This window comes from Pristis pectinata, chromosome 5 (genome assembly GCF_009764475.1).
Source record: "Pristis pectinata isolate sPriPec2 chromosome 5, sPriPec2.1.pri, whole genome shotgun sequence".
NCBI lineage: Eukaryota > Metazoa > Chordata > Chondrichthyes > Rhinopristiformes > Pristidae > Pristis > Pristis pectinata.
The window spans coordinates 57904069-57931107 of record NC_067409.1 but is presented as its reverse complement, the minus strand read 5'-3'; the positions used below and the strand labels follow the sequence as shown (position 1 = coordinate 57931107).

At 42.7% G+C, this 27039-nt stretch overlaps 1 protein-coding gene across 5 annotated transcripts in view; it reads left to right on the top strand.

The window, feature by feature from the left end:
* The window catches only part of LOC127570362 (cytoplasmic dynein 1 intermediate chain 1), a 155826-nt gene extending 130894 nt beyond the window's left edge, over positions 1-24932 (top strand). For 3 of the 5 annotated variants that reach the window (XM_052015842.1, XM_052015841.1, XM_052015840.1), the window contains exons 15-17: positions 2947-3087; positions 10480-10605; positions 24279-24932. In XM_052015842.1, the coding sequence (XP_051871802.1) occupies positions 2947-3087; positions 10480-10605; positions 24279-24398 (387 nt within the window). In that variant the 3' untranslated portion in view covers positions 24399-24932. The remainder of the gene's footprint in view (positions 1-2946; positions 3088-10479; positions 10606-24278) is intronic. The other 2 variants (XM_052015844.1, XM_052015843.1) reach the window with 1 other exon arrangement.
* The last annotated feature ends 2107 nt before the right edge of the window (positions 24933-27039 follow it).

Genomic DNA, 27039 nt, shown 5'->3' with positions numbered 1-27039 from the left:
ATCCCCAAATCAATAAAAAATTGTACATAAACCAAACTAAAAAGGAAAATTTCAAAAAAAAAAGACAAAAAAAAGAAAAAAAAACTGGGCTGAAATTTCTCAATAGAAACAGAACAATATTATGTCGTCAACTCCATTCCTCTAAATTGAAAAGTTATTGAAAAGGTAACCTTCTATGTCGTGTCTTATCCAAAGCATTTTGGACTCTTGTGGCCAGTCATAGTTAATTTGACAGTATTGTGTTCAATTCCAGTCGTCACACTTCAGGAAGGATGGCTAAAGGGTATAGAAAAGATTTAGTAGAAAGGTTCAAAGGATGTTAGCTGTTTTTAAATTGGAGGAGCTGGGGTTGTTCTTGCAGCATAAAGGTTGAGAGGAGATTTGACAGTAGTATACAAAATCCTGATGGGCTTGGATGGGATGAGTGGAGAAAAGCTATTACCATTTGTGGATGGTTTGAGGGCCAGGGGACATGGATTGAAAATGATGGGCAAAAGGTGCAGACTGTTGTGAGGAAGTCCCTCCCACACTCCCCCCCCCCCCCCACCCCCCACACGGAATGTGTGAATAATCTGCAACGGTGTGTGGAAGGTGATGCAGTCAGGGGTTTCTGAAATAATTTGGATGGGCTCTAGAAGGAAAATTGTTTGCTGGATTTTGGGGAAAGAGTGAAGGGATGGAACTCAGTTGATATCCTTACAAGGAGCTGGCATGATTTAATGGCTTGAATGACATCTTCCTGCAGTTTAACAATTCTATGATGATATCACTTACTTCCGATGGAATAGGTTGGATGCAGTGAAAGCTGCTGAGTTCCTTAGCTGCACAGTTCTCCCCAGATGGGAGACTTATCTGTGGTAATAAGCTCAATTTCAGCGACTAATGCTGAGCTTGTCACCATAGAGAAATCTCTGGGCTGGGGAGAGGTGTGCAGCCAAAGAGAGTGAGAGGCATCAGTTTGCATTGCATCCAACTGGTGCTTGTAAGTGAGACTGTAGGATCTGGGTAGTCCTGACAACACGTGGAGCAGATGCAGCCAGTGAATGTTTGACTTCATGATCAACAGCTCTGTAAAGAATCAGCATTTTGCAGGGCAGCACTAAGTGAGCCATCATTATAATATGAATATAGCAGTTACTTTACAGCTCTTCAGTAAAGATAATAGTAACGTGACCATGCACAGGATGGCTCAGTTATCAGAGCTGCTGCATCGTAACTCCGTCAACCTATGTTTGTCTTGACCTCCAGTTCTGTCTGTGACCCCAAGTACATTTCCTCCGTGTGCCTCTGTTTCCATCCACATTTCAAAGACTTTTGGGTTGGAAGGTCAATTGGCCACTATGATACTGCTCCTAGTGTGTAGGTGAACGGTAGAATCTGTGGGGAGTTAATGGGAATGTGGGGAGAATAAAGTAGGATTGGTGTAAATGGGTGCTTGATGGTCATTATGAGCTTGGGTTGATGGGTCTGTTACCTTGCTCTATGAATTTTTGACATCTTCGTTTCTTGTATATGCAGTTCATTTGATGCCTTAAGTCTTCATCTTTAAAAGAATGTAACCCAAAAGGATAACGTGTCATTAAGTCCTTTTATAATGGGAGCTATTGGATTCTGAAGAACTAATTTCATACACTGGCCTGTCTGACTACCTTCATATACAGTATGAAAAGCTACTTTGCTTTTTTTTGGATGGTAGCTCATGGTTTATGATCTGTCAGTCAAACTAAATAACAGTGTATAATGCTATTTATTGAAAGCCTTTGATGTTTCTGCCCTCAGTTGAGGTGGCAGGAGCCAATGTGAGAAGTAATAAAATGCATTTCTCTCTTGTATGACCTGCTGTAATGCAGCATATTGTTTTGTGCCAGATAGAGCAATTTCCATCATATCAGGACTTGATATGATCATTGAGTATTAGATATTGGCAGGATGAGTTCAGACTGATATGTGCAGTTTGAGTCACTTTTTGTTTAATGAGTCAAAAGTTATATAATTGTGCCTCTGGTGCAAAAGCAATATGTGCTCACTTTTGAGTGCAGTGTGTTTACTGAAGTGTGTGTTTGTGAAGATTTTCATGTGATAGTGAAGTGGTAGAATGTGTTGGGAAGACTTAAAAGATTAATGTGATCTGAAGCATGGTGCAGCAATCAAAGACACTCTGTGGCATTGTCAATAGACAAAAATATTTTCCAGGTCTCATTTTCCCACTAGAATGAAATATTTGTCTCCTGAGAAAGGCATTTACTTTTGTGCGTGGTTGCATTGTGGAGGAGGAGAGTGAGTGAGCGTGTGCGCTTGAATGTGCAAGGGATAAGGGCAGAAAGAAGGGAGAAGCATCTTTCATTCTAATATCTTTTTCTCAGGAGAGAATGACAGCTAATGGCAGTAGCCAGTATGTTGGTCTGTGAAGTTAATTGTTTTGGCTTTGATGATGGCCAGTTTGTCCTTGCAGCTGTCCACATTGTAGGTGAAATGTCTGGAGGAGATAAGCAGAGCAGGTCATGTGGCCCCTGGGGAAACCAGTTCACATCAATTTGAACAGTCCTGCTGCACAAGATTTTTTCACTAGATGGCACTCTGGATCTATAAAGCCAGGTTATTGTCTGGAAGTCTGCAGTTAATTCTCCTGACTGGTTTACTTAAAGCAGGTTTACCACAGTTTGATTCATTTGGACATGTAGCCTCCTACTTGTCGTGAATGAATTGTGAGCTGGAAACCTAAATGTCTACCTGTCTGCGGCATACTCATGAAGTCCTTATGGATTTTTTTAATATATTATTTATCTTACCAGGCAGCTGTTGTATTGAAGTTACTCCCACCTTTACAGACTTTCATCTCATTGGTTTATGACACTTTGAAAATGTGCAAAGTTTTTAATTAGACTTGCCAGACAGCCTCGGGCAGTACTAGCGCCACAAAGTCGTCTTGCTCTCTCCGCCTTACAGCACAACAAGCCTCTCTACTCCTTTGAAGACAATGCAGACTATGTCTACGACGTCATGTGGTCACCAGTGCATCCTGCACTATTTGCTTGTGTGGATGGGATGGGACGATTAGACCTCTGGAACCTCAATAATGACACTGAGGTGAGGAAGAAGTTAACCCTTTATTATTTGGCTTTTTAAAAAAAACTTGGAAGTAATTGTGACTATCCAGTCATTGAATACTAATGTAGGATCCTCCTTGTGCAATTCTGTACTTGCTAATTTTAAACCTCAAAATTTCACCCAAGTTTGGAAAATATAAATTTGTGAATGATTTGATTCAAATCTCGCCTGCAAAAGATCAGGAAGAAATCACATTTTTAGATTAGAATTTGTAGCTTAGATTGCACTTGGATGTTTTAATTTATACATTGTGTAATAATCTCGCAGCATTTTGAAACTTCATGATTAGTCTTGTTAGCTTATAAGAACAGAAAACCTAAAATGCTTATTTAAACAACCTTGCCTTAGTACTTTTTGTCATGTTGATTTTGGGTCACAATAAAACAGATTGTTCTTCTAAGCCTGACATTTTTTTCCACTTTTATCGATGTATATAGTTTACATATAATTTTGTTATTTAATGCCAACTCAAAAATGTGGGCAAGTCATTTCAAGCTGGACGTCAACGGACTGGAGACAAAAAAATCTTTTGAAGTGTCCGCAGCAGGAAGCGGTGCAGCCTTTTTAATTATGAGCTACACAGCTGCAGGATATGAGTGGAGAAGACTTTTCTGCAGCAGCTATGTTCTAGGAGGAGGTCGTAGTGCTGTCAGGTATATTTTGTGAAATGCACTAATAGACCAAATTTAGATAAAAATTTATCATGGTAAAGTTTAGTTTGGTCATCTTCCTGTTTTGGTATAAATTCTGAAACTTGTTTATTTAACCTCTTCATTTCCAGGTTGGTACCAGAAAACCTATAATTTCTGCCACCAGTTACTTCCAATATTTGAAATTGAAATGGCTCAAAAAATACTCTGATTTTTGAATTAGTCCAGTTTGAGTAAATACATTACTGATGTTTTAAAATGCTTGCATTTGCTGTGTATTTTGAGTATTTAAATTTAAATACTGACTCTATATGATCTGATCGAATACCATCTTAATATTGCAGAACTGTTTCTAGAAAAGCTTAAGCTTCTAATGAGATGAGGTGTGTGCTGTCTACATACAGAGTAGAAATTGGCGTAGATCAAATGGTCCCTCAAGCTAGTTCCACTGTTCAGTAAGATCATGACTGATTCAGTGCCTTGTCCACATTCCCACCTAGTAATCACACCCTTGGATGCCATTGGTGCCCAGAATCCTTCAATGTGCTCAAAGTCTGAGCATCTCCAGCCCTCTGACAAAGAATCTCAAAGATTTGCAAACTTCTGTGCAAAGAGGCATCATCACGGATGCCTGCCCCCAGGCCATTCCATTTTCTCTCTTCTACCTTCTAGGAGAAGATACAGGAGCTTGAAAGCCCAGATGACCAGACTTGAACAGTTTCTTCCCCACTGCTGTCAGACTTCTGAACTAATCACCTCTTTCACATTCCTTCCTGGTGGTGCTGCCACTTTCTTGAACCTTTAATTCTACCTCTGTTATTGTCACTTCAGCATTTCTTTTTGCACTACTATACTTTGCACCATTCTGTTGTTTTTGTGCTCGTTGCTGTATTTATTGTTGCATTTATTTAATTATCATGTATACGGTTTGTGAGCAAGAAATTTCATTGCACTCTGGTGTATATGACAATAAACTAATCTGAATCTGAAACTTGCCCTCATCTCAGTCTTATGTGCCAAAACCCTTTATCTCAAGATAAACAACAAAATCTTGCTTAAAAAACTAAACAGGTTAACTGCATCTGTGGAAAGAGAAACAATTAATGTTTCAGGTGAAATGTTAACTATTTTTCTCTTTCCACAGACTCTGCTTGATCTGCTGAGTTTTTACAGCATTTTCTGTTATTTCAGATTTCCAGCATCTGCATGTTTTATCGATTTTCCTTTATCCTGAGACTAAACAGCCGAGCTTTAGATTCTCACGCCAGAGGAAGCAGCCTCTATGTATCTACTCTGTCAATCCTTCTCATAATATCTTAGAGCTTTCATTCTTTTTAAACTCAAGTAAGTCTACCTTTCAACACAGCAAGAATCGATCCAGTGAATCTATAAGAGTCTGCATCGTACAGCACAGAAATGAGCCCTTTGGCCTACTACATCCAAGCAGGTACCTATCTGTACTAATCAGATTTTCCAACACTCTGCCTGTAGCCTTCTCATCCAAATACTGCTTAAACATTGAGAGTACCTACCTCCACCAGGCAGTAGTGTGTTCCTGATTCCAACCACTCTCGGTGAAGAAATACTTTCTAAAATCTCCTCTAAGTCTCCTACCCCTTATCTTAAACCCATACCCCGGTAAGATACCTCTGCAAAGGGCAAATGTTCCTCACAATCTATACCTTTCAATATTCCCATAATTTTGTACACCTCTGTCAGATCTCTTCTCAGCCTCCTCTGCTCCAGGAAAACAAACCCAGCCCAAAAATTAAATTCCTCATTTTTATATTTTGTGTATTGCTACTCATGACTACTAGAGTGGTGCAAGTTTTTTGCCTGTAGTACTGATTAGCCTCCAACTCAGAAGTAGCCCTTGTATTATTCACTTACTCTTCCAGAGAAACATGACTCCAGCTAAACATTCTGATTAATATTCTGAAAGTGATTTTGAGAAGGTCATGGAAAGGTTTGGATATGAACCTCTATAACCACCCTAAAAGTAATTTTGCTGTTGTAAATCATAGAAAACAAAACTTACAAGTGTGAACTGCAGCTTGTTGTCAAGTGTCAACATAATAAATTTTAAAAGTAGACTTTTTGTTAAAATTGTCTGCTCTGAAAGCTATTAATTTAAAGTTGTTGAGATATTGTTACTTAGTGAAGGGCATGTTGGGTTTTGTGAAGGGAAAATCGACGAATCTAATGGATTTCTTTGTTGATGTGACTAGTACAGTAGGTAAACCAGTAGATGTAAATACATCTGGATTTTCAAAAGACATTTGATAAGGTGCTGTAGAAAAGGCTGTTACATAAAATAAGAGTTCAGGTGATTGAGGGTAATGAATTGTTACAAATAATGAAGACAGTAGGAATAAAAAGGATGTTTTGTTTAGCAGACTGTTACCAGTTAGGTGCCACAAGGATCTGACAACATATTAATGACCTAGATGACAGGAGTGTGTCATGTATCTGAGTTTGCTGGTAATACACAGCTTGGTGGGAAAGGGTGCTGTGAGGAGATGACAAGGAGCTTGCAAAGGGATGTGAAGAAGTTGGATAATAAAGGTGACAGTGTACGTTGTGGGAAAATGTGAGATGATTAATTTTACTGGAATAAATGGAAAATGGTGAGTAAGTAGCAAATGTGACTGTAATGAGGGACAGAGAAATTGTTTCCTTTGTAGCGGTTGCAACCGCGATGGAAAAAAAACAAGACGCTAGTCGAAGGGTTTCAGAACAAGAACTGGTTTATTTTCCTGCCTTGCGCGGGCCTTTTAAGAGAGCCTGTTCCCGCCCACTCAAAACGGCAGTGACGTATACGCTACGTCATCAAATCTTCCCCGTGCGCGGGTTCTCCCTGTCGCTCAGGGAAGATGCAGGCCCACCGCCATCTTGGGCCTCGCCACTCCGACGACGAGCGACCCGACCGCCGAGCCAGTTCACTTGCTCGGATGGTGAGTCGCTACACCTTATGACATTGGAGACCATTCAGCAATCAAGCCTGTGCTGGCTCTCAGCAATCAGTCCATTACCCCAGTTATTTCCCTTTTACTTATTCTCCACCACGTACTGATTAACATCACCCTGATTCGCCAGCACTAGGAGCAATTTACAATACCAATTGACCAACTAAGACTGCTTCTGTTAAAACTATAAAACCGTAAGAAACAGGAGAAGGAGTGGACCATCTAGCCCTTGCTGTAGCTCCACCATTCATTGAGATAATGGCTGATCTTCTACCTCAGCATCATTTTCCAGCACTATCTCTATGTCCCCTTATTCTTTAAGTATCCAGAAACTTATCAATTTCTGTTTTGAATGAACACAATGACTGAACTTCCACAGCCCTCCAGGGTGGAGAATTCTAAAGCTTCACCACAGTCTGAGTGAAGAAGTTTCCCCTCATTTCAGTCCTACATGACCTATCCCTCATTCTCAATCTCTACCCTGTGGCCTTAGATTCCTCGGTCAGGAGACATGTCCAGCCAGCAACCTTTGATGAGATCTCCTCCAAACTCTTAAGTCTGTTCAATCTCCCTTCATGTGGCAAACTTGCCATCTCTAGACCTATTCCAGTTAATCTTCACCACATCTCCTCTGTAGCAACTACATCCTTTCTTGGGTAAGAAGACCAAAACTGTGCACGGCACCCCATCTGTGGTCTCATCAAGGCACTCTACAAATTGGATAAAACTTTCTTACTCCTGTAACAAAGCCCACTTGCAATAAAGGCTAACATACTACTTTTCCTCTTCATTGCTGCACCTGCATGTTGGCCTTCAGAGACTTGTACGTTTACACTACCCAGTCTCTCAACATTTAACAAATACTCTTGTATTATATGCACCAAAGTGGATGACCACACATTATTTTGCATTATATTGTATCTGCCATATTCTTGCTCACTTGGCTTGTCCACATCCCCGTGAAGCCTCTTTATATACTCTGTACTCCCAATCCTGCCTAGTTTAGTGTCACCAGCAAATCTTGAAATTTGACGTTTCACACCAACCCCCCCCAGCCAAATTCTTGATATGGATGACAAAAGCTGGGGCCCAAGCATCGATGCCTGCAGTACCCCATCAGTCACAGCCTTAGAGGGATCAATTAGTTCCCACCCTTTGCTTTCTGTCCAATTCTCAATCCGCATCAGTATATTACCCCCAATTTTGTGTTCTCTCATCATGTTAACCAGCCTCCGTTCATATCGAAAGTGTTCCAGAAATCCAAGTACACCACATCCCTCTTGTCAGATCACATCCTCAAATAACTTGTACAGTTTAGTCAATGTGATTTTTCTCTTGGTCAGTCCATCTTGACTCTGTTCAATCCTTTTTATTATTTACAAAGTGCTCGGTTACTACATCCTTCATTATAGCTTCCAGCATTTTCCCTACCATTGATGTGAGGCTAATGAATCAGTGGTTCCCTTTTTTCTCTCTCATTCAGTTCTTTAGTGAGGTCACATTTGCTACCTACTAATTATGGGGACAAATGTAGAATCTACAGAACCTTGGAAGATGACACGCAAAACATCACTGTTTTTAAAACCACTTGTATCAAAATTCTCAGATGTGGATCATTAGGGTCCTTGGGATTCATCAGCTTTCAATTTCATCAACTTCTCTAGTATTAATTTTTTTGATGAATATTTATTTCAGTTCCTACTCCTGACCCTTCTCTAATATATCAAGCTGGTTTTGTCTGTCTTTTACCATTAAGATAGACACAAAGTAATTGTTTAATTCTTCTGCTGTTTCTTATTCCCCATTATAGACAAACAGGAAAATTTATAAGGGGCCTGCATTTGCCTTGCTGCTCTTTCCTTTTTATGTAGTTATAAAAACTCTTGCCCATTTTTATTTCTTGTCTGTCTGTATTTATATTTTACTTTGCCTCTTTAAAATTAATTCTTTACTGAGTATATGCAAACTCTTCACAGGCACCATCAGGATTGAACCTAACCTTGGTTACTGGGGCTGTGCAGCACCAGCACTAACAGCTGTACCATGTGTCACCCCCACCCCCCAGTAATCAGTAATTACAGCAAAGGGTTTGCAAGGCAAATAGTACGTTGGCCAATGTTGCAAGAGGGTTGGAGTAGAAAAGTAAGCCAGTCATGTTGGCAGCACCTGCAATATTATGTAGAGCTGTGACTCGATGCCAAGGGAAACACTTGCCTATGAGAAGAGCAGCTTCACTGGAATGAGAGATTTTTCCTATGAAAAGAGATTGAGTAGAATATGCCAACACACAAAAGTTCAGAATGACAGATGGCTCACAGAACATGCAAGAATTAGGGATGATGAGATCCTAGGAGGCTGTGTTTTCTGGCCTGGCTGGAGAGTTTAAAAGTAGGGAATAGCTTCTGGGTCCATTTTGGACCTGGTGAGAAATCACTAAGGTGATTGTGAATCTTTGGAATTCTTTACTCCAAGGAGCTGTGGATACTCAATCATTCAACTTTTGTACACTTGGGGAATAGGGGGATATGGAAACGGGTGGGAGAACAGATTAGGTAGATAATCAACCATGAACAGATTGAAAGGAGGAACAGCTAAGAGAAGCCTTGAACCCTATGTCTGTTCCTTCTTCCAAGGCCACACTTTAAATCCCAGCTGCCCCCAACTTGAACTGGAATGTCTTCTGTTACCACAATCTTCCCAAAATGGAATGAATTTTCTTCACGTTATTCAGCGTCAAAATTCACAATCAAAATTGAAGATGAATTTTAAGAAATTAGATCTAAATGAGGTCATAATTTATTTGATAGAAGATCCCTTTGTAATCTGTGAGAAATTCAGTTCAGAATAATTACAGTATATTTTAGCCTGCTTTAAATGTTTACCACTGCATTAGACAAAAAACAAGGTGTATTAAAATCTGATGAATGCAAGTTAGTACCAAAATTTGCTGTGCTTCCAAAGTCAGCTAAACTTTGCAGTTTTGGTTACAGTGGTCCTTTATGTTCATCTCAATTTGTTGCATAAAACATAAATTTCTCTTATTTATAATGTCACTTATTGGAAGATGTTGCTCAAATATTCAGATATTTTTAAGCTGACCCATAAATAAATAAGTTATTTCCATTATATGCAATACAGGTTAATAAATCACTGCCAAGGTTTTCATGAAAGGCAAGTTCCGCCACGGAAATTTGAAAAGAATGTCTTATAATTTATACAGGTAGTACCCAGGTTACGACAGTATTTGGTTCCTAAGAACTATTCATAACCTAAACTCGTAAGTTGGAAATGAACAAAAACGTCGTGTGGGAGAGGATCACAGAAACGGCTGTGATGGGAGAGTGAACAGGCCATGGTAAGAGCAGCTGCCAGCCGGCCTCTCTGAGTCTGCTCAGTACTTCCAGCTCTGCTCTGTTCAACCTAGCCCCAGATGGGGCTGGGGAGAGAAGACACGCAGAAATGGTGGCAGAAGATGCCTTAAGTCCCACAGTAGATAGCAACTCTATCTGGCTGGTCCTCCCAAATGCTCATTAGAATATGTTCATAAGTTGAGTGTTCATAACCTGGGGAAGACCTGTAGCAATGAGGCAAAATAACACCATACAGTGGACATTTTCTTTACCTGCTTGATTGCAATGCATTGGATACTTTTTGCTTCCTTTTGAATTCAACCATGAAAACTTGCTGCTTAAAAAAAAATCAAAAATGACTTGCTGCTTGTAAGGCAAATCAATTTTAATATTGTTTCATTTTAGGTACCAACAGCCAGTGCAGCAGTCGAGGGAACATCTGCACTAAATAGAGTCAGATGGGCATCAACTGGCAGAGAGGTGGCAGTAGGAGATTCAGAAGGACATGTATGGGTTTATGATGTCAGTGAGGTAACTAACATTTGTTTTATAATTACCTTTGAAATCGTTTTAGTAAATCTGATTTACTGTATTTGCATATGTCTGAATATCTGAAATTTCACATTCTCTTTAAAATCTTGGAAAAGCATTTTGACATTTATACTCTTGTTTTATGCTGTACTCTAATATGAAGGTCACTTATGTTTGTATATCTCTGCACAAGATTTTCTTAAACTGATGTTTAATGCAGCTCTTTATGTACACATTTCTGATGATCAGCTGTGACTACAGATTACCACTTGATCTCTTTTTGGGCATTCCCTCTGGATCGGGGATGACATTTCTGCTGATGAGGCCAATGTGGGAACTACAGACCCTCCCACAAGGGGGCAGAGGTGGCTGATGGGATCGGCTTCTGAACTGGTGTCCTTTCACCATTATGCAGGGCTCCTGTGGGCCCCCATCGCACAGTCTCGAGGCCTCTCAATACTAGTCTGAATGCTGTCTCAGTGTTGAGTGGTTATGGACCAAGGGTTCCCAGGGATCAATGGAGATGTCGTGCTGCTTCCAGGAAGCATCGAGCATGTCCTTGAATATTTTTGTCTTTCTGGTGATCTCCTCTCGCTACAGAGCTCGGAAACTGGTATTGGTTTATTATTGTCACTTGTACAGAGGTACAGTGAAAAACTTGTCTTGCATACCGATCGTACAGGTCAATTCATTACACAGTGCAGTTCCATTGAGTTAGTACAGAGTGCATTGAGGTGGTACAGGTAAAAAACAATAACAGTACAGAGTAAAGTGTCACAGCTACAGAGGAAGTGCAGTGCAGGTAAACAATAAGGTGCAAGGTCACAACAAGGTAGATTGTGAGGTCAAGAGTCCATCTCATCATATATGCAAACCGTTTAGTAGTCTTATCACAGTGGGGTCTTTGATTATTCTGGCTGCTTCACCAAGGCAGCGAGAGGTGGGAGGCTGGTTTCCTTGACTCGCTGGGCTGTGTCCATAACTCTCTGCAGTTTCTTGCGGTCCTGGACCAAGCAGTTCCATACCAAGCTGTGATGCATGCAGATAGGATTCTTTCTATGGTGCATCGGTAAAAGTTGGTGAGTGTCAAAGGGAACTTATTGAATTTCTTTAGCCTCCTGAGGAAGTAGAGGCGCTGGTGAGCTTTCTTGGCCGTGGTATCCACGTGATTGGACCAGGACAGGCTATTGGTGATGTTCACTCCTAGGAACTTGAAGCTCTCAACCCTCTCGATTTTAGCACTGTTGATGTTGACAGGTGCATGTACACTGCCACCTTTCCTGAAGTCAATGACCAGCTCTCTTGTTTTGTTGACATTGAGGGAAAGGTTGTTGTCATGACACCATATCACTAAGATCTCTGTCTCCTTCCTCTACCCCGACTCATTGTTATTTAAGATATGGCCTACAACGGTGGTATCATTTGCAAATGTGTAGATGGAGTTAGAGCAGAATCTGGCCACGCAGTCATGAGTACATAGGGAGTAGAGTAAAGGGCTGAGGATGCAGCCTTGTGGGGCGAATAATCGTGCCGGAGGTATTGCTGCCTATCCTCACTGATTGCGGTTTGTTGGTCAGAAAGTCAAGGATCCAGTTACAGAGGGAGGTATTGAGTCCCAGGTCTCAGAGTTTGGTGATGAGTTTGCTTGGAATTATAGTATTGAAGGCAGAGCTGTAGTCAATAAACAATAGTCTAACGTAGGTGTCTTTACTGTTCAGATGCTCCAGAGTGTAGGGCCAGGGAGATGGCGTCCGCTGCAGACCTGTTTCGCCGATAGGCGAATTGCAGTGGGTCGAGATTGTCTGGGAGGCTGGAGTTGATGCGTGCTGTGACCAGCCTCTTGAAGCACTTCATGATGGTGGATGTCAGAGCCACTGGTCGGTAGTCATTAAGGCGTGTTACCTTGCTTTTCTTTGGTACCAGGATGATAGTGGTCTTATTAAAAGAGGTGGGAACCTGAGAATGAAGCAGGGAGAGATTAAATATGTCTGCAATGTGTTTGTTTTGGGCGTGTTAGCTGAATAAATGTAACCAGAGCTCAATGCTGGGGATGTTAGTCTGGGAGAGGACACTGACATTGGTTCACTTATCATCCTTGTGAATTTGGAGGACTTTATGGAGTCAGTGTTGGTGCTATTTTTCCAGTGCCTTGGGATGGCTGCTGTAGGTAGTCCAGATAGGAGGTATCACTGGCCTGAGTAGACCATGAATTTTGTGCTATGTCTGAGGTCGGGATTCGGTTGCATTGATTACTTAGTGCGGAATGGCAATCACTGGTCAATTATATGAAGAGTCGGAGCCATCAGTATCCACTATGGCCCAGTTCAGTCAACCAACGGTGAAAAAGACATGCTCTTTGAACATCTAAAGAGAAGACTTTTTAGTTTTTGTATTATTATAATACATCATGCTTGATTAATTCAGAAACATTTTAATCTTTCCTCTAACTACTTGTGAAAAGTTTTGAGGTTGGACACTTTTGTTAAAAAATGAAGTCCCATCAGTTAACTTCTATAGATCTGCACTGTCCCCTAATCCCACTTGTGGTTCAAAATTATATTTCCCACCCCCTCATATGAACCAGAATATCTGGAACGTGCAAATATCAAATCATGGTTGCCATTTAGTCATTCCAATTTCACCTTGCGTCGTGATTATTCCCTGCTTTCCCAGCAGCTTTCCCAAAGTGTATGATTATTGTTTTCTTGTTGGAAGATTCTTTGAAACTGTTGTTCATAGAGTTATTCATAACCAGCCCTCTTCATATAGATTGAGAGATCAGGCTGCAGTAGTGTTCTCTTTCATGTCCCTTTCAGTACAGATATATTTTTCTAGCTGGCATCCAGCTCACGTATGTTTGTGGAGTTGAACTGTAAAGTTATGTGTCACTGATGTAGAGCTGCTCGTCTTTGTTACTGTTTTGTTCAGTTTTATCCCATTTTGAAATGTACTGATCTTAACCCCATTAGTATTTATTTAACTAACAGTTGTTCTGTACATTAAATTAAACCTCATGAGAGTTTGTACTCTTCCATTTAATGAATAGACTAATAACATTAATTATTCAAGAGTTTACCCATTTGATGTACAGAACATACTAGGTTATTTCTTAAAGAACAATTCATTCTGTAGATATCTATGAACAAGATTCCGCTTTTTTATTCTGACAGATGAAGCCATTTTCCTCATTCTGACTTCCAACAGCTCAATCCCATCAATCCCATTCCAGCAGCTCCACTTCCCTGTATCCCTGCAACTTGTTCTTTTTTTACATGCCCATCAATTCTCCTTTGATTCTTTTACCACCTGCATTGTAGTAATTTACAGAAGCCAATTAACTTACCAGCAAGTTTTGGGATGTAGAGGAAACCTACACAGTGATTGGGAGAATATGCAAACTACACACCCAGGTCAGGATCAAACCCAGGTTTCTGGAGCTGAGAGACAGCAGTGTTAGCTGCTGCACCACCACCATGCTGCTGTAGCGGCCCGGACCTGCAGGACTCGAACCGCCATCAGCGGCCGCGGGGCGGGCCTTCCGGCGGGGACTGCATGTTACGTCCGCCGGAGAGGCTCTCAGTTACTTTGGCGAGCGCGCGCACTTTGTTTCAGTCAGTAAAGTGTATTCCAGTCCAGCCGCCATGTTTCTGCATTTTCTTTCCTGCCACGCCCTGCGTTCGGCTACATTTGGTGACCCCGACGCTCCTAGACGGCATCTGGAACCCGAGACATGAATCCCAACGACTCGCACGACGCAGTCTTGCTCGAGCTCCCAACTTTCTGGGCTGCTCAGCCCCACGTTTGGTTCGAGCAGGCTGAGGCCCAGTTCAGCATCAGAGGCATTACAGCCAACGCCACGCGGTACTACTACATGGTCAGCGTGCTCGACCAGGACATGGCAGCGTGGATCATTGACTTCCTGCACCATCCGCCTACGGAGGACAGGTACATTAAAATCAAGGCACTCCTCCTCCGCACTTTTGGACTCTCCCACCGCGAACGAGCCGCACGGCTCCTGCGCATGGACGGCCTGGGCGACCGCAAGCCATCCGAGCTGATGGACGACATGCTGGCGCTCATGGATGGCCATAAACCCTGCCTCCTTTTTGAGCAGCTGTTCCTCGAGCAACTGCCAGAGGATATTCGCCGCCTCCTCACGGGTGAAGATTTCAGCGACCTGCGTAGCCTCGCGGCCAGGGCGGACATTTTGTGGCAGAGTAAGCAGCGGGGAGCAGCTTCCATCTGCCTAACCACGACCGCGCAGCCTAAGGCCAAGACCCCACAACCGAAACTGCCGAGACCCACGGGGGACAAAGACGAGGGTTCGGACCAATGGTGTTTTTACCATCAGAGGTGGGGGTCAAACGCGCGCCACTGCCTTCCACTGTGTGCCTTCCCAGGAAACGTCAGGGCCAGCCGTCGCTAGTGGCTTCGATGGCTGGCTGCCGCGATAGCCTCCTGTTCCTCTGGGACTGACACTCAGGGCGACATTTCCTGGTGGACACCGGGGCCGAGATCAGCGTCCTTCCCCCATCAAACATGGACACCTGTACCACGGCCCCAGGCCCCGACCTCACCGCCGCGAACGGCACCACCATCCGGACGTACGGCTCGCGTACCGTCCCGCTGTGTTTCGGCCCCAGCTGTTTTACCTAGACCTTCACAGTAGCAGCGGTGTTGCGGCCATTACTAGGGGTGGATTTCCTACGTGCCAACTGCCTTCTGGTCAACCTGAAAGGCCGGCGTTTGGTCCACGCTGAGACTTTCCAAACCATCCAACTCGGGGAAGCCCAGTTCCCGGCCCTTCACCTGGACTCCGTCACGCTCTCGGGTGACGAGCTCGCCAGGGTGCTGGCAGATTTCCCCTCCATCATCACCCCACAGTTCTCTACTACCGGCCCCAAGCACGGCATACAGCACCACATCCCCATGCAAGGACCACCGCTGCACACCCGGGCCTGTAGGCTGCCACCCGACAAGCTTCACCTCGCCAAGGAGGAGTTCCGGGAAATGGAGGAGATGGGGATCATCCGCCACTCGGACAGTCCTTGGGCATCGCTGCTGCACATGGTGCCCAAGTCCGCAAGAGGTTGGAGGCCCTGCGGGGACTACAGGAGACTTAATGACGCCACAACTGCTAACAGATACCCGGTGCCCCACATGCAGGACTTCACGGCCAACCTCCACGGGGCGGCCATCTTTTCAAAAATCGACCTGGTCCGAGGTTATCACCAGATCCCCGTGCACCCTGATGATGTGCCCAAGACAGCCCTCATCACCCTTTTCGGGCTGTTCAAATTCCTAAGGATGCCCTTCGGCCTCAAGAATGCCGCTCAGACTTTTCCAGAGGCTAATGGACTCGGTTGGGTGAGGCCAGCAAGTCATGCAAGGAGCACGTGGCACATCTGCGCCAGCTCTGCCAGTGCCTGAGCGACCACGGACTAGCAATCAACCCGGCGAAGTGCCAGTTCAGGCTGCCGGAAATCGACTTCTTGGGCCACCGGGTCAACCAGCACGGAGCTGCCCCTCTGCCGGACAAAGTTCAGGTTATCCGCCAGTTTCCCAAGCCCAGCACGGTCAAGGGCCTGCAAGAGTTTGTGGGGATGGTAAATTTCTACCACCGGTTCATGCCAGCGGCGGTGCGCATCATGAAACCCCTGTTCGGTCTGATGGCCGGCAAGGCCAAGGAGGTGGAATGGGACGCGGAGTCCATGGAAGCCTTCGAGGCGTTGGCGAAGGCGGCCCTCCTAGTACACCCGAGAGTCGATGTACCCACGGCGCTCACAGTCGACGCTTCCGACATGGCGGTTGGTGGAGTCCTGGAGCAGCTGGTCGAGGGCCAGTGGCGACCGCTCGCCTTTTTCAGCCGACACCTGTGACCGCCGGAGGTGCAGTACAGCGCTTTCGACAGGGAGTTACTAGCACTCTACCTAGCCATCTGGTATTTCCTCGAAGGACGGGATTTCACCGCGTATACGGACCACAAACCCCTCACCTTCGCCCTCGCAAAGGTATCGGACCCATGGTCGGCTCAGCAGCAGAGGCACCTCTCATTTATCTCGGAGTTTACCACTGACATCCGTGGGGAAGAACAATGTGGTCGCCGACATGCTGTCTCGTCCCCACATCCAGTCAGTGACCACCTCAGCCCCAGGGGTCGACTACACGGTGCTGCTGCAGGCACAACAAGTAGACACTGAGATCCTGGCCTATCGCACCACCGTTTCGGGACTCCAGCTGGAGGACGTCCCCGTCAGCCCTACAGTGGTTCGGCTCCTGTGCTACACGTCGACTGGCAGACCTCGGCCCGTGGTACCAACAGCATGGAGGTGGCGGGTATTCGACACGCTACATGGCCTGGCCCACCCGTCCATCTGGCCGTCCATCAAATTGGTCTCAGACAAATTCGTCTGGCATGGCCTGCGCAAGCAGATCGGACACTGGCCCAGGACCTGCGTACACTGCCAGACTGCCAAAGTCCAGCGGCACGTGAAGGCTCCCCTCCAACAGTTCCAACCGACGCTCGGCAGGTTTCAGCATGTCCACGTGGACATCGGCCCCCTGCCCGTCTCCTGGGGTGCCAGGTATATCTTCACCGTGGTCGACAGGTTCACCAGATTCCAGAAGCCGTGCTGCTAGTGGACACATCCACGGAGTCCTGCGCCAGGACACTCATCGCAAACTGGATTGCCAGGTTTGGACTTCCAGCGGACATCACCTCCGACAGAGGGGCACAGTTCACGTTAGGGTTGTGGACAGCACTGGCACAGCTCCTGGGCACCCATTTACACCACAGCACGGCGTACCACCCACAGGCTAACGGTTTGGTTGAGCATTTCCACAGGCACCTCAAGTCAGCCCTGATGGCGCGCCTCAGAGGGCCCAACTGGGCAGATGAACTTCCCTGGGTTCTACTGGGCATCTGCATGGCCCCCAAGGAGGACCTGGGCACCTCCTCGGCGGAGTTGGTTTACGGCACCCCCCGACGGTCCCGGGCGAGTTCGTGCTGGAGGCCCAAGGTCCAGCAGGGACTCCGGCGGAAGTGCTGATAAAGCTGCAGGACAAGGTGGGGAGCCTGGCACCGGTTCCATCCTCCAGACATGGCACTACACTGACTTTTGTTCCTAGGGATCTCAGGGACTGAGAGTACGTTTTCATTCGCAAGGGCATGCACAGGTCCCCTCTGCAGAGGCCGTACGAAGGACCCTTCAAGGTGATCCGGCACAACGGATCTACCTATGTCGTGGAGGTGGGGGGCCGCCAAGAGACCTTCACAGTGGACCACCTCAAACCACCGCATTTGGACATCGGACAGCCCGTGAAGGTGCCCTCACCACGCCGGCGGGGCAGGCCACCCAAGGTGGACACACAGACTGGGGATCCCACGCCCCCGCTGGGCGATTCTGGGGTGGGGGGGAGGTGGTGTAGCGGCCTGGACCCGCAGGACTCGAACCGCCATCGGCGGCTGCGGGAGCGTGATGCGGACTAACTGCGGGGCGGGCCTTCTGGCGGGGACCGCACGTCACGTCCGCCGGAGAGGCTCTTGGTTACTTTGGCGAGCACGCGCGCTTTGTTTCAGTCAGTAAAGTGTGCTCCAGTCCAGCCGCCAGTCTCTGCGTTTTCTTCCCTTCCACGCGCTGCGTTCTGCTACACTGCCCTGATTTTCATTTATTTAAAATATGGGAGAAGTTCATTCCCTTTAAATGGAACTCTGTGGTGATTTCATCATTTAGATAGTTTTAGAAATCTTAGAATAAAAGTGCCTGTCGTCTTATGTCTTACCAACATTGAATTTCAATGAATGCAGTAATCAACTTAATAGCAAGCATTTGAAAATAAATTAATTTTACCTGTCCTGAAGGTGTAAATTATAAATTTTCAAAAGTTATAATTTTAAGTTTTGTGTTTAAACTTGGGACAGTTTCAGGAAATGGTAATCTTTTTGGAGTTTAATACAAATTTTTGTAAATGAAAGTCTTTAAAACACGTTTTAACTATACAAGCTTGGACATGCATTTTATGATGTGCTCAATGTTCGTTGCCTTTCAATTTTATTTTTTCTCCTGATTTCAAAGTCTTTTTTTATATGGTAACAGGATCTGGCATTACTTTGTGCCTGGTTTAAAACAGTCTTCTATCAATGTCCAGATTTTATCAGGGAAAATACTAACACGAAAGGGTAATTATATAGGATGAGTGATACTATAAAGACTATTTTTCAATAGCAAATTTTAATGCCTAACCTGTTAAACATATAAGAAAAAGAGGTATAAAGACATTTGCATATATTTTTCACTTAAGTCTTTTCTCTTTTATTCTGTGTGTATATACATTTTGGTAAGATTTGGAATCACATCTATAATTAGAAATGCTTCTTTTAATGCTATTTGTTGGTATATTACATTTTAAAGGAGCTGGTTTTATATATGAAATGTTAAGGTTGAGATCATAGTTTCTTTAAAATATAGAGATTTAATTCAAATAATAATAAAGGGATCCAAACAGTTCCTCTTGGAGGGCAAGGGCAAGGGCAAGTCAGCTTGAAGATCAGATTTTCAAGTTTGTCCCTGAATGTTGTTATGCAATATCCATCCTTTGACAGGCTCATCACAGTATCTTCAAGGTTAGCTGCTTAGAAGTGCAGTCTTTGGCAGTTATTAATAACCCAAATTGATTCCCCTTTTGTAGGTAGATGTTCAGTGGTTCAGACAATGTGCCTGTGAACATCTTGATAATTTAAAATTGGATTTCTATCCAAGAGATGCCAGAGTTCTTTTAAATGTGGGTGTGAGGAAACCAGTTTCTCAAAGCACTTCCATTTTCCTTCGACCACTAACTTGGCTCTGTATTCTAGATGATAACACTTCTCCAGTGTATTCAAATTAAAGTCCTTCATTTCTTGAATCATTTTGGGAGACACATCTGCACCCTTTCCAAAGCCTTCATGTTTCCTGAATTAGGACACCCAAAGCTAGACATAATTCTCCAACTGTAGCCTAACCAGTGTTTTATAAAGGTTCATCATGACCTCCTTACTTTTGTACCCAGCATTCCATGTGCTACTTTAACCATTTTCTCAACCTACCCTTCCACTTTCAATGAACCTTGTACATTCGCAAATCTTTGTTCTTGACCCCCTCCCCCCCAACCCCCCTTCAGAATCGTGTCCTCTAACCCTGGTGCAGAAAATTTAGCTAGAAAAAAAAACAATTTTTGTGCTAAATATCAAGCATATATTTTGCTAACTGTTTTTCCTTTAAACTTTTAAAAAAAAATTATTTAGGTGACCGATAGAAATAATTACTACTTTGAGATTTGTAGATAGAGGAGCATTTTAATTTTTAAAATTGCCCTTCCCTACCTATTGATGAAAATACTGTGATGTACTAAGAATATGACTTAATTTAGGATAATTGTTCAGATTTAAAGTTTCTGAAACCTACAGCAGAATATATAAAATTTATGTCTGAATAAAGCTTAAGTATCATAGAGGCTCAGTTGATGAATTATAGTAAAATTACATTTTGGATGTCTATTTCTATCCGATTGCTAACACCAGAGTTTCACCATGATCTATCACTTGAGTAAGTGGGATGGAATGTAAAAGTATGGATGTCTTTTAACAACTGTGAAGTCGTGCTGAGACCAAACCTGAATTACTACCTACAGTTTTTCATATTATTTTGTATATTTCCTTGACATGGAAAGAAGCCATTTTAGTCCATTGAGTCTTCTGCTGGTTTGTAGACCATTCCCATTCCCCCAATAATTTTACTTGTAATTATTCTCCCCTCATTCTCGTCAACTCCACAGATTTTTTATCTTGCCTATACACTAGGACCAATTTAGAGTGGCCCCTTAACCTACAGGGATGTGGGTGGAAATGGGAGTACCTTTATTAAAAAAAAACTTGGTGCTCACAATATGGCACCTCTACATTGGTGAAACCAAGCATAGATTAGGTAATTAGGACTTTGTGCACAATGTCCATCTCAAGCTTCCGGTTGCATGTCACTTTAACCCTCCTTCCCACTCTCACACCAACCTATCCTATGTCTTCTCCATTGCTACAGAGGCCAAGAAGTATTGGGTAGCTTACAATCTAAAGGTATGAACATCAAATTTTCCAATTTCAGGTAACCCACACTCCCAAATTTCTCCTGCCACTCATCCACTGAGTTTTCTTCTCCCTTTGTTCACCTCTCCCACCTCCCCCACCCAGTTTCATATGCCTATCATTTCTATCCCCTCCCCCCCCCCCCCCCCCCCCCGAATCTGGTTTCACTTATCACCTACAAGCCTCTGTATATTTCTATATACCAGCATTCCTTCCTCTCAGTCCTGTGTCAACTTGCACCTTTTGCCTCCACATATGCTGCCTGACCATTGTTCTTCCAGTGTTCTGTTTTTTGTACCCATGTGAGAAACTCGTATACATAAAGACAATATATAAACTCCAGACAAACAGCACCCAAGGTCAAGATTGAACCCAGGGTGCTGGAGCTGTGAGGCACCAGCTGTCCTACCTGTGCTGCCCTACTCAAAAATAGCAATTTTGGGCTCCATATAGAAGGTTCCTTAAATTCATTCCTGAAATGAAGTGATCATCTTCTTATGAAAGGTTGAGTAGATTGGGCCTATGCTGTCTGGAGCTTAGAAGAATGAGGTGATCTAGAACCACAGGCACAGATTGTGAATGAATGGTACCCATGTAGGACTGAGATGAGAAGGAATTTCTTCTGAATCTGTGGCACTCAGTCCCAGAGTGCTGTGAATACTGTGTCATTATGGATATTCAAGGCTGAGGGATTTTTGGATCATGTTGGAATAGAGGGTTATGAGGATCTGGCAGCAAAGTGGAGTGGAGGCCAACGAACTGATCACCCATGGTCTTACTGAATGGCAGAACATATTGCTGGTGGTGGGGGTAGTGTGTGGCCTACTCTCCTGCTTACTTTCTAAGCATTGTAAATAAGTAACAAGCAATCTGCTGGGGGAACTCAGTGGGTCAAGCAGTATCTGTGGGAGGAAAGGGATTGTCGACCTTTTGGGACAGAAACCCTGCATCTGCATGATCCCTCCTGAAACTTTGACCACATTGTAAATGAGTAATCTGTTTCACTGTTGATTGGAATTGGTTGATTTATGATCCCTTTTGGCAATAATTCATTCGACTGAATGGGGTGTGTGTGTGTGTCTGCCCGTAAGTTCTGCTTGTTTCCTCCCACATTTAAGACTCTCTACATTGGAAAATGCAGCTTCTTGTCAGATTTTTGCCAACTTCTAGGAAGGTGTAAAGAAACAGCATTGACTATTTAAATATTGCTCTGTCTCCTTGAGGGATGCTGCTCAACCTGCACCAAGTAGTTCACCATCCAGGCTTAGCTAGGCAAATGTATTTTCAATGGCTGAGATAGGGCAGCACCCTGGCAAACAAGATCACTGCCTTCCCTCTTTTTGCATTTTCACTTAGCTCTGCAAAGGACAACACATTCTCCACGTCCTTAGTATCGAAAAATGTTTACATCCTCATCAAGCCTTCCTGGCCACATGCCATCATGCTCTCTGACCTTGCCCAATCTCATCTCAAACCATTGCCCCCTTGGCGTACAGCTGTCCATTCCTTTGAATCTGGCTTCCTAGGCAATATGTGCATTTTCCATTCCACCACTGCTGGCTGCCTAAGCTGTCTGCAATTTTGTCATTACTTTGGCACTTGGATAAAAACAAGAAGTCTCTTCACAACTCTGGTTAGTTTGTAAATTTTATTTGACAAATGTTTCAGTCTGTACTTTAGGTTTAGGGGAGAAATGGAGATCTTTTATTTTTTTTTAGTATGCAACTATCTGTACATATGTTTCTGAACAGAAGATAGCTATTAACCCTTTGCAAGGAAAACTTTACCATCTGGTCAAGCAGATGGTGCCCAAATGTGCACATCAGAAGCTATAGGCCAACAGTTTAGTGGCCACATAGAAATCTGATTCTTAATTGCTCACTGTTGAATAAGGACCTGCATTTGAACTACAATGCATTGAAGCAATCAACTTGATCATAATTTCAATAGAAATGTTTAGTTTCTCATGCACATTTCAGCTCCCTTCTAGGTAGTTTGGCAAATGCATTATTGTGCGATATCAATACACGTATATCAGTAACTTGCAGTCTCTCAAATTGGTTTGATTGCGGCTTGAATGGCAGTAGGGGCACTGCAATTTCTGGAACGTTGCTGGGCTGTGATGAGGAAAGTTCTAGGAGAATTCCTGTTGGACAACATTTCGGTGACCTTGCTGAAAGGTATACATGTGTGGGTTGTCAGATGAAATCAGGCCTGGCTGTGATGCTCCAAAATGCGGCTGGGTTTGCATGGGGTGGTTGATAAAACATGCCACATTTCAACCAATGACTGGGAATAGGAAAGGGGTAGTTGGGGATGGGGGAGGGGTAAATATAAGAACTATTGTACAATAAATTAATTAATTAAGTAAATTGGCTCTTTAAAGAGCAGAGGAAACACATTATTACAACCTCATAGTGAAAGCAGGGTAATTTCTCTGGAAAATGCAGTGAGTGAGGCCTAGTGGACCATAAATCTTGTGTGGAAAAATGAATGTCAATTATAGCTATGTGGTCATGTTTGATTGACAGGAATTACTCATTCTTCTGGCAAGCTATAGCATTGTCACCATATGCAGTCATAAATGTGCTATCTTCAAAAGCAGTTTTGATTTGAGTTCACTTAATGAATTTGAGTTCTGGGAGGAAAATTGCTTGTGCATTTGGTGTATTGGCTCAGATAACTGCTTCTTGGCAAATTTTAAAACAATGTACAAATCCTGCTGAGATGGCTGGAAATGCAGACAAGATGCAAGTAGTTTTATGTAACCATACTTCTGTTTCTGCTGATGAATAAACTGGACAGCAGTTAAAGCCTTCTATTCCACTGACTATAGAAGCAGTGCGGAATCAGACCTCCCGTTAGCAGAGACAGTTTTGATTTTTTCTTTGCTTTTCACCACTGCCTCCTATTAAGAGAAAATCAAGCCTGGTACACCTCAACACTGCCCTGGCAATCACCAATATGGTAATTTGTTTCCTGCAGTAACCACCCTTGTGCTACTCTTTTGAATACCAATTTGTGCCAAATTATAGGTATTTTTGGCCTGCAGGCTCTCATCCACTAGGGAGTGCGTTGAGACTAAACAAAGTTGCATCATATATAACCTTTACGTCAAGCAGCAAGACTTTTATCCTATTTGTTTCAGCTAAATTTGGCTCCATAAGAATGAAGTGCTACCTAATTTCCATTGTTAGGATTCTCATTTGTTAACTGTACCAAAAAAAAGTGCAAAATGCTTAAGTTTCCTGAATGTATGTTATACAGTTAATGACTCCTAGTTGTTGTTAAGTTGCATTATTGCAGGCTTGTGATTTACAGCCTTAAATGTCTTTGGCAATCTGACAAGATATGGTACTTTTAAATATGTTAGCTTATTTTATTCTTGTTGCTCATGCTTTTATTCATGTTATATGTTTTAATCTTGACTAGTTGTTTAAAAACTATTATTTGATGTTGTTCAGTGCAAGCTAGAAATAAGAGGAAATATGGTAACTCTGAAAGTTGAGATTTATTTCTAAAAGGTGAAGCTCTTCCACATTATTCTCATTCGCAGCAATTGGCAATCCCTCACAGTGATGAATGGGCTCGTTTTGCTAGGACCCTGGTGGAGATCCGGGCTAACCGGGCAGATGCTGAAGAGGAAAGTGTAGTTGAACTGTCTGCACAGCTGTAAGCCATTATGTACACCCACTGCCTTGCCAGCCCAATGATGCCATTACCAGATATGCCAGTGTAAAGTGCCATTTAAGATGATAAGCTGCTATTATTATTTTTTTTCCATTTCACACGTCTAGTATGTTTAACAAAATGTTAAATGTGTTTAAAAACTGCACTGCATAATGAAATAAACTTCTGGATTCTTAAATAGGTGTCACATTCTAAAACTATAAGTACTCATTAATACATTTTAGTTTTATTTAATAACATGAAGCCCATAGTTAAATTTTGTGTTTGCAGGCTTGTATGCTATAGATCTATTAAATCCATATGATGCCAGATATGACATGCAGATGTGGCGAGTCATGCTGTACGAGACTGAGCCAAGAATTTCAAATGTGGTGTTTTCAAATGTGCATTCATAGTGCACACATTATGAATGGTTGTACTGTATTAGAATTGCTGCTTCATATTTATTAAACTACTGCATGGAACATACTAGAAAAATATTAAACTAATTTAGAACATGTGCCATCTTTATTGTCTCTATGTGCATTCCAGTTTTTCTCAGTAAATTCAAGTATTTTGCTTTCATTTAAGAGAACATTTTCCCCAAAAACCCTCGCCCTAGTCATATGGTAGCAGTTCTCATTTAAATAGGAGCTTTAAAGGTTCCAGTATACTGTATTTGTTATAATACCGTAACAACAATTTGGATCCCTCACTGTCATCTGCATTCTAGTTGATGTACTAATATTGTGGCTTGAGTACTTGTTTACCAGCAGGACCCAAATCTGCTTCAAAAATTAAATATTAATGAACCTCTCATTGGAAGCTGACTGTTAGATGTCTGTGTTAAACGTGTTTTGCTGTGGTTACACAAAGACATTGGAAAAATGGTGTTGTGTTTTGCCATTCATCCCTTCTAGCTCCATGATTCAATGTGATTTTGGCTGATCCTCTGTCTCTATATCATTTACCCTCTATGTCTTTCGTTTCTAGAACGCTAACCCAATTATATTTGGTATCCTGGCTTCTGTTGTCTTCTGGGTTTGAGAATTTGGCAGGTTCACTACCCTCTGTAAATTTTCGCCGCATCTTAGTTCTAAATATCCCTATAACTTGGGACTACGACTCCCTTATTCTGCACACCACAGCCAGGGCAAACATCCTGTTTGCATGCAGTCTGTCTAGTCCTATCAGAATTTTGCATATTTCAGTGAAATGTAGGATAAGTTTAATTATATGCGTTTCCCCTCCAAAGTGTACATGCTCTTTTTGTATGTCAAAGTTTCAAAATACTATTGAAATGCTTATTCTCAATGAAAATAAATATCATGTCAGCATGTAGAGAAGAAAAGTGAAAAGGAAGTGTGACTTTAAGAGTTGACCATACCAAGAATCTGCTCTTAGCTTCACAAAAGTGAGTTTGCTTCTATTAGGACTTTGCAAAATGTCCAATTGCAATTTGGTCCTATGTTTTAGTACTGTAATAAACTATGGCCTCATGATCCTGAAGGTTTAATCTGCACATTGCAAAAAGCATTGAAAATGCATAAAGCTGCCTCCTGTGTGCATTTCAGATGAACAGCTGTGCATGTAGAAAAGGTTAAGAAACACTTCATTGAAACACCTGTTAAGTCTCCTCTTGCCTTCTATTTAGTGCTTTTTGTAGACTCTCGGGTAAGTTAACATCGCATTTAGTAATGAGTGTTGAATGTGCGGGCTACTGTATTAGACAATATTGTAGGATGCTATAATAAGAATTCAAGTTAAATATATGAAAATATGCTCCCAAATGTATTATGTTCTTTGTAGATATCAGCCAGTCTATAAACGTCAATAGTCCAGGTGTTGGTAATGAAATTTGAAAAGAAAATGCTTGAAACATTCAGCAGGCCTGGTACCATTTATGGCACAAGAAACAGATACAGAACTACAATATGTTAAATTCAGACAAAGTCACTGGCCTGAAATGTTGAGGCCTTTTTTCTTTACAGGTATTGTCTGAACTGCTGAATATTTACAGGATTTTCTGTTTATTTTTTGGCAAACATTATTTACGTTTATAGTGATCAAATTCATGGCATCATGTGGAACTTCTGATTCCCAAATGGTTTGCTAAAATTTATTATTCAGGAGGTAAAATCAGTTTGCATATTATCACAGCTAGGGGTAGAAATTCAGCCTCTGTTGTATATGCTAAACACAAAATACAATAACCTATGCATGTTGGACTCTATTCCACTGAAACTGATGTAACTAAGTTTTAGAAGTACATTACTACATAATGTGTTTAGTGCATTCTAAAGGAAATTAATTTCTGTCCTTTAAAGGCTTGCAATTTTGTGTGTATGTGAAATAACCAATCACTGCACTATTTCTGTTCACTCCTATTACAAAAGGCAAACAACTATAGCTGCTGGGAATCTGAAATAGAAATGGAAAAGCTTGAATGTCTCAGCAGCGTCAGTGGAGAAGGAAATGGCGTTAATGTTTCAGGCTTATGACCCTTCAACAGAATGAGGCAAATCTACAGCAGTGAAAGCATTTAAAAAAAAATTACCAGAATATAATGGATAGATTCAATCATGTTAATTTCATTTATAAAACTGCAAGTATTCATTGCTTATAAGAAAATGCAAAATGCTTATTGG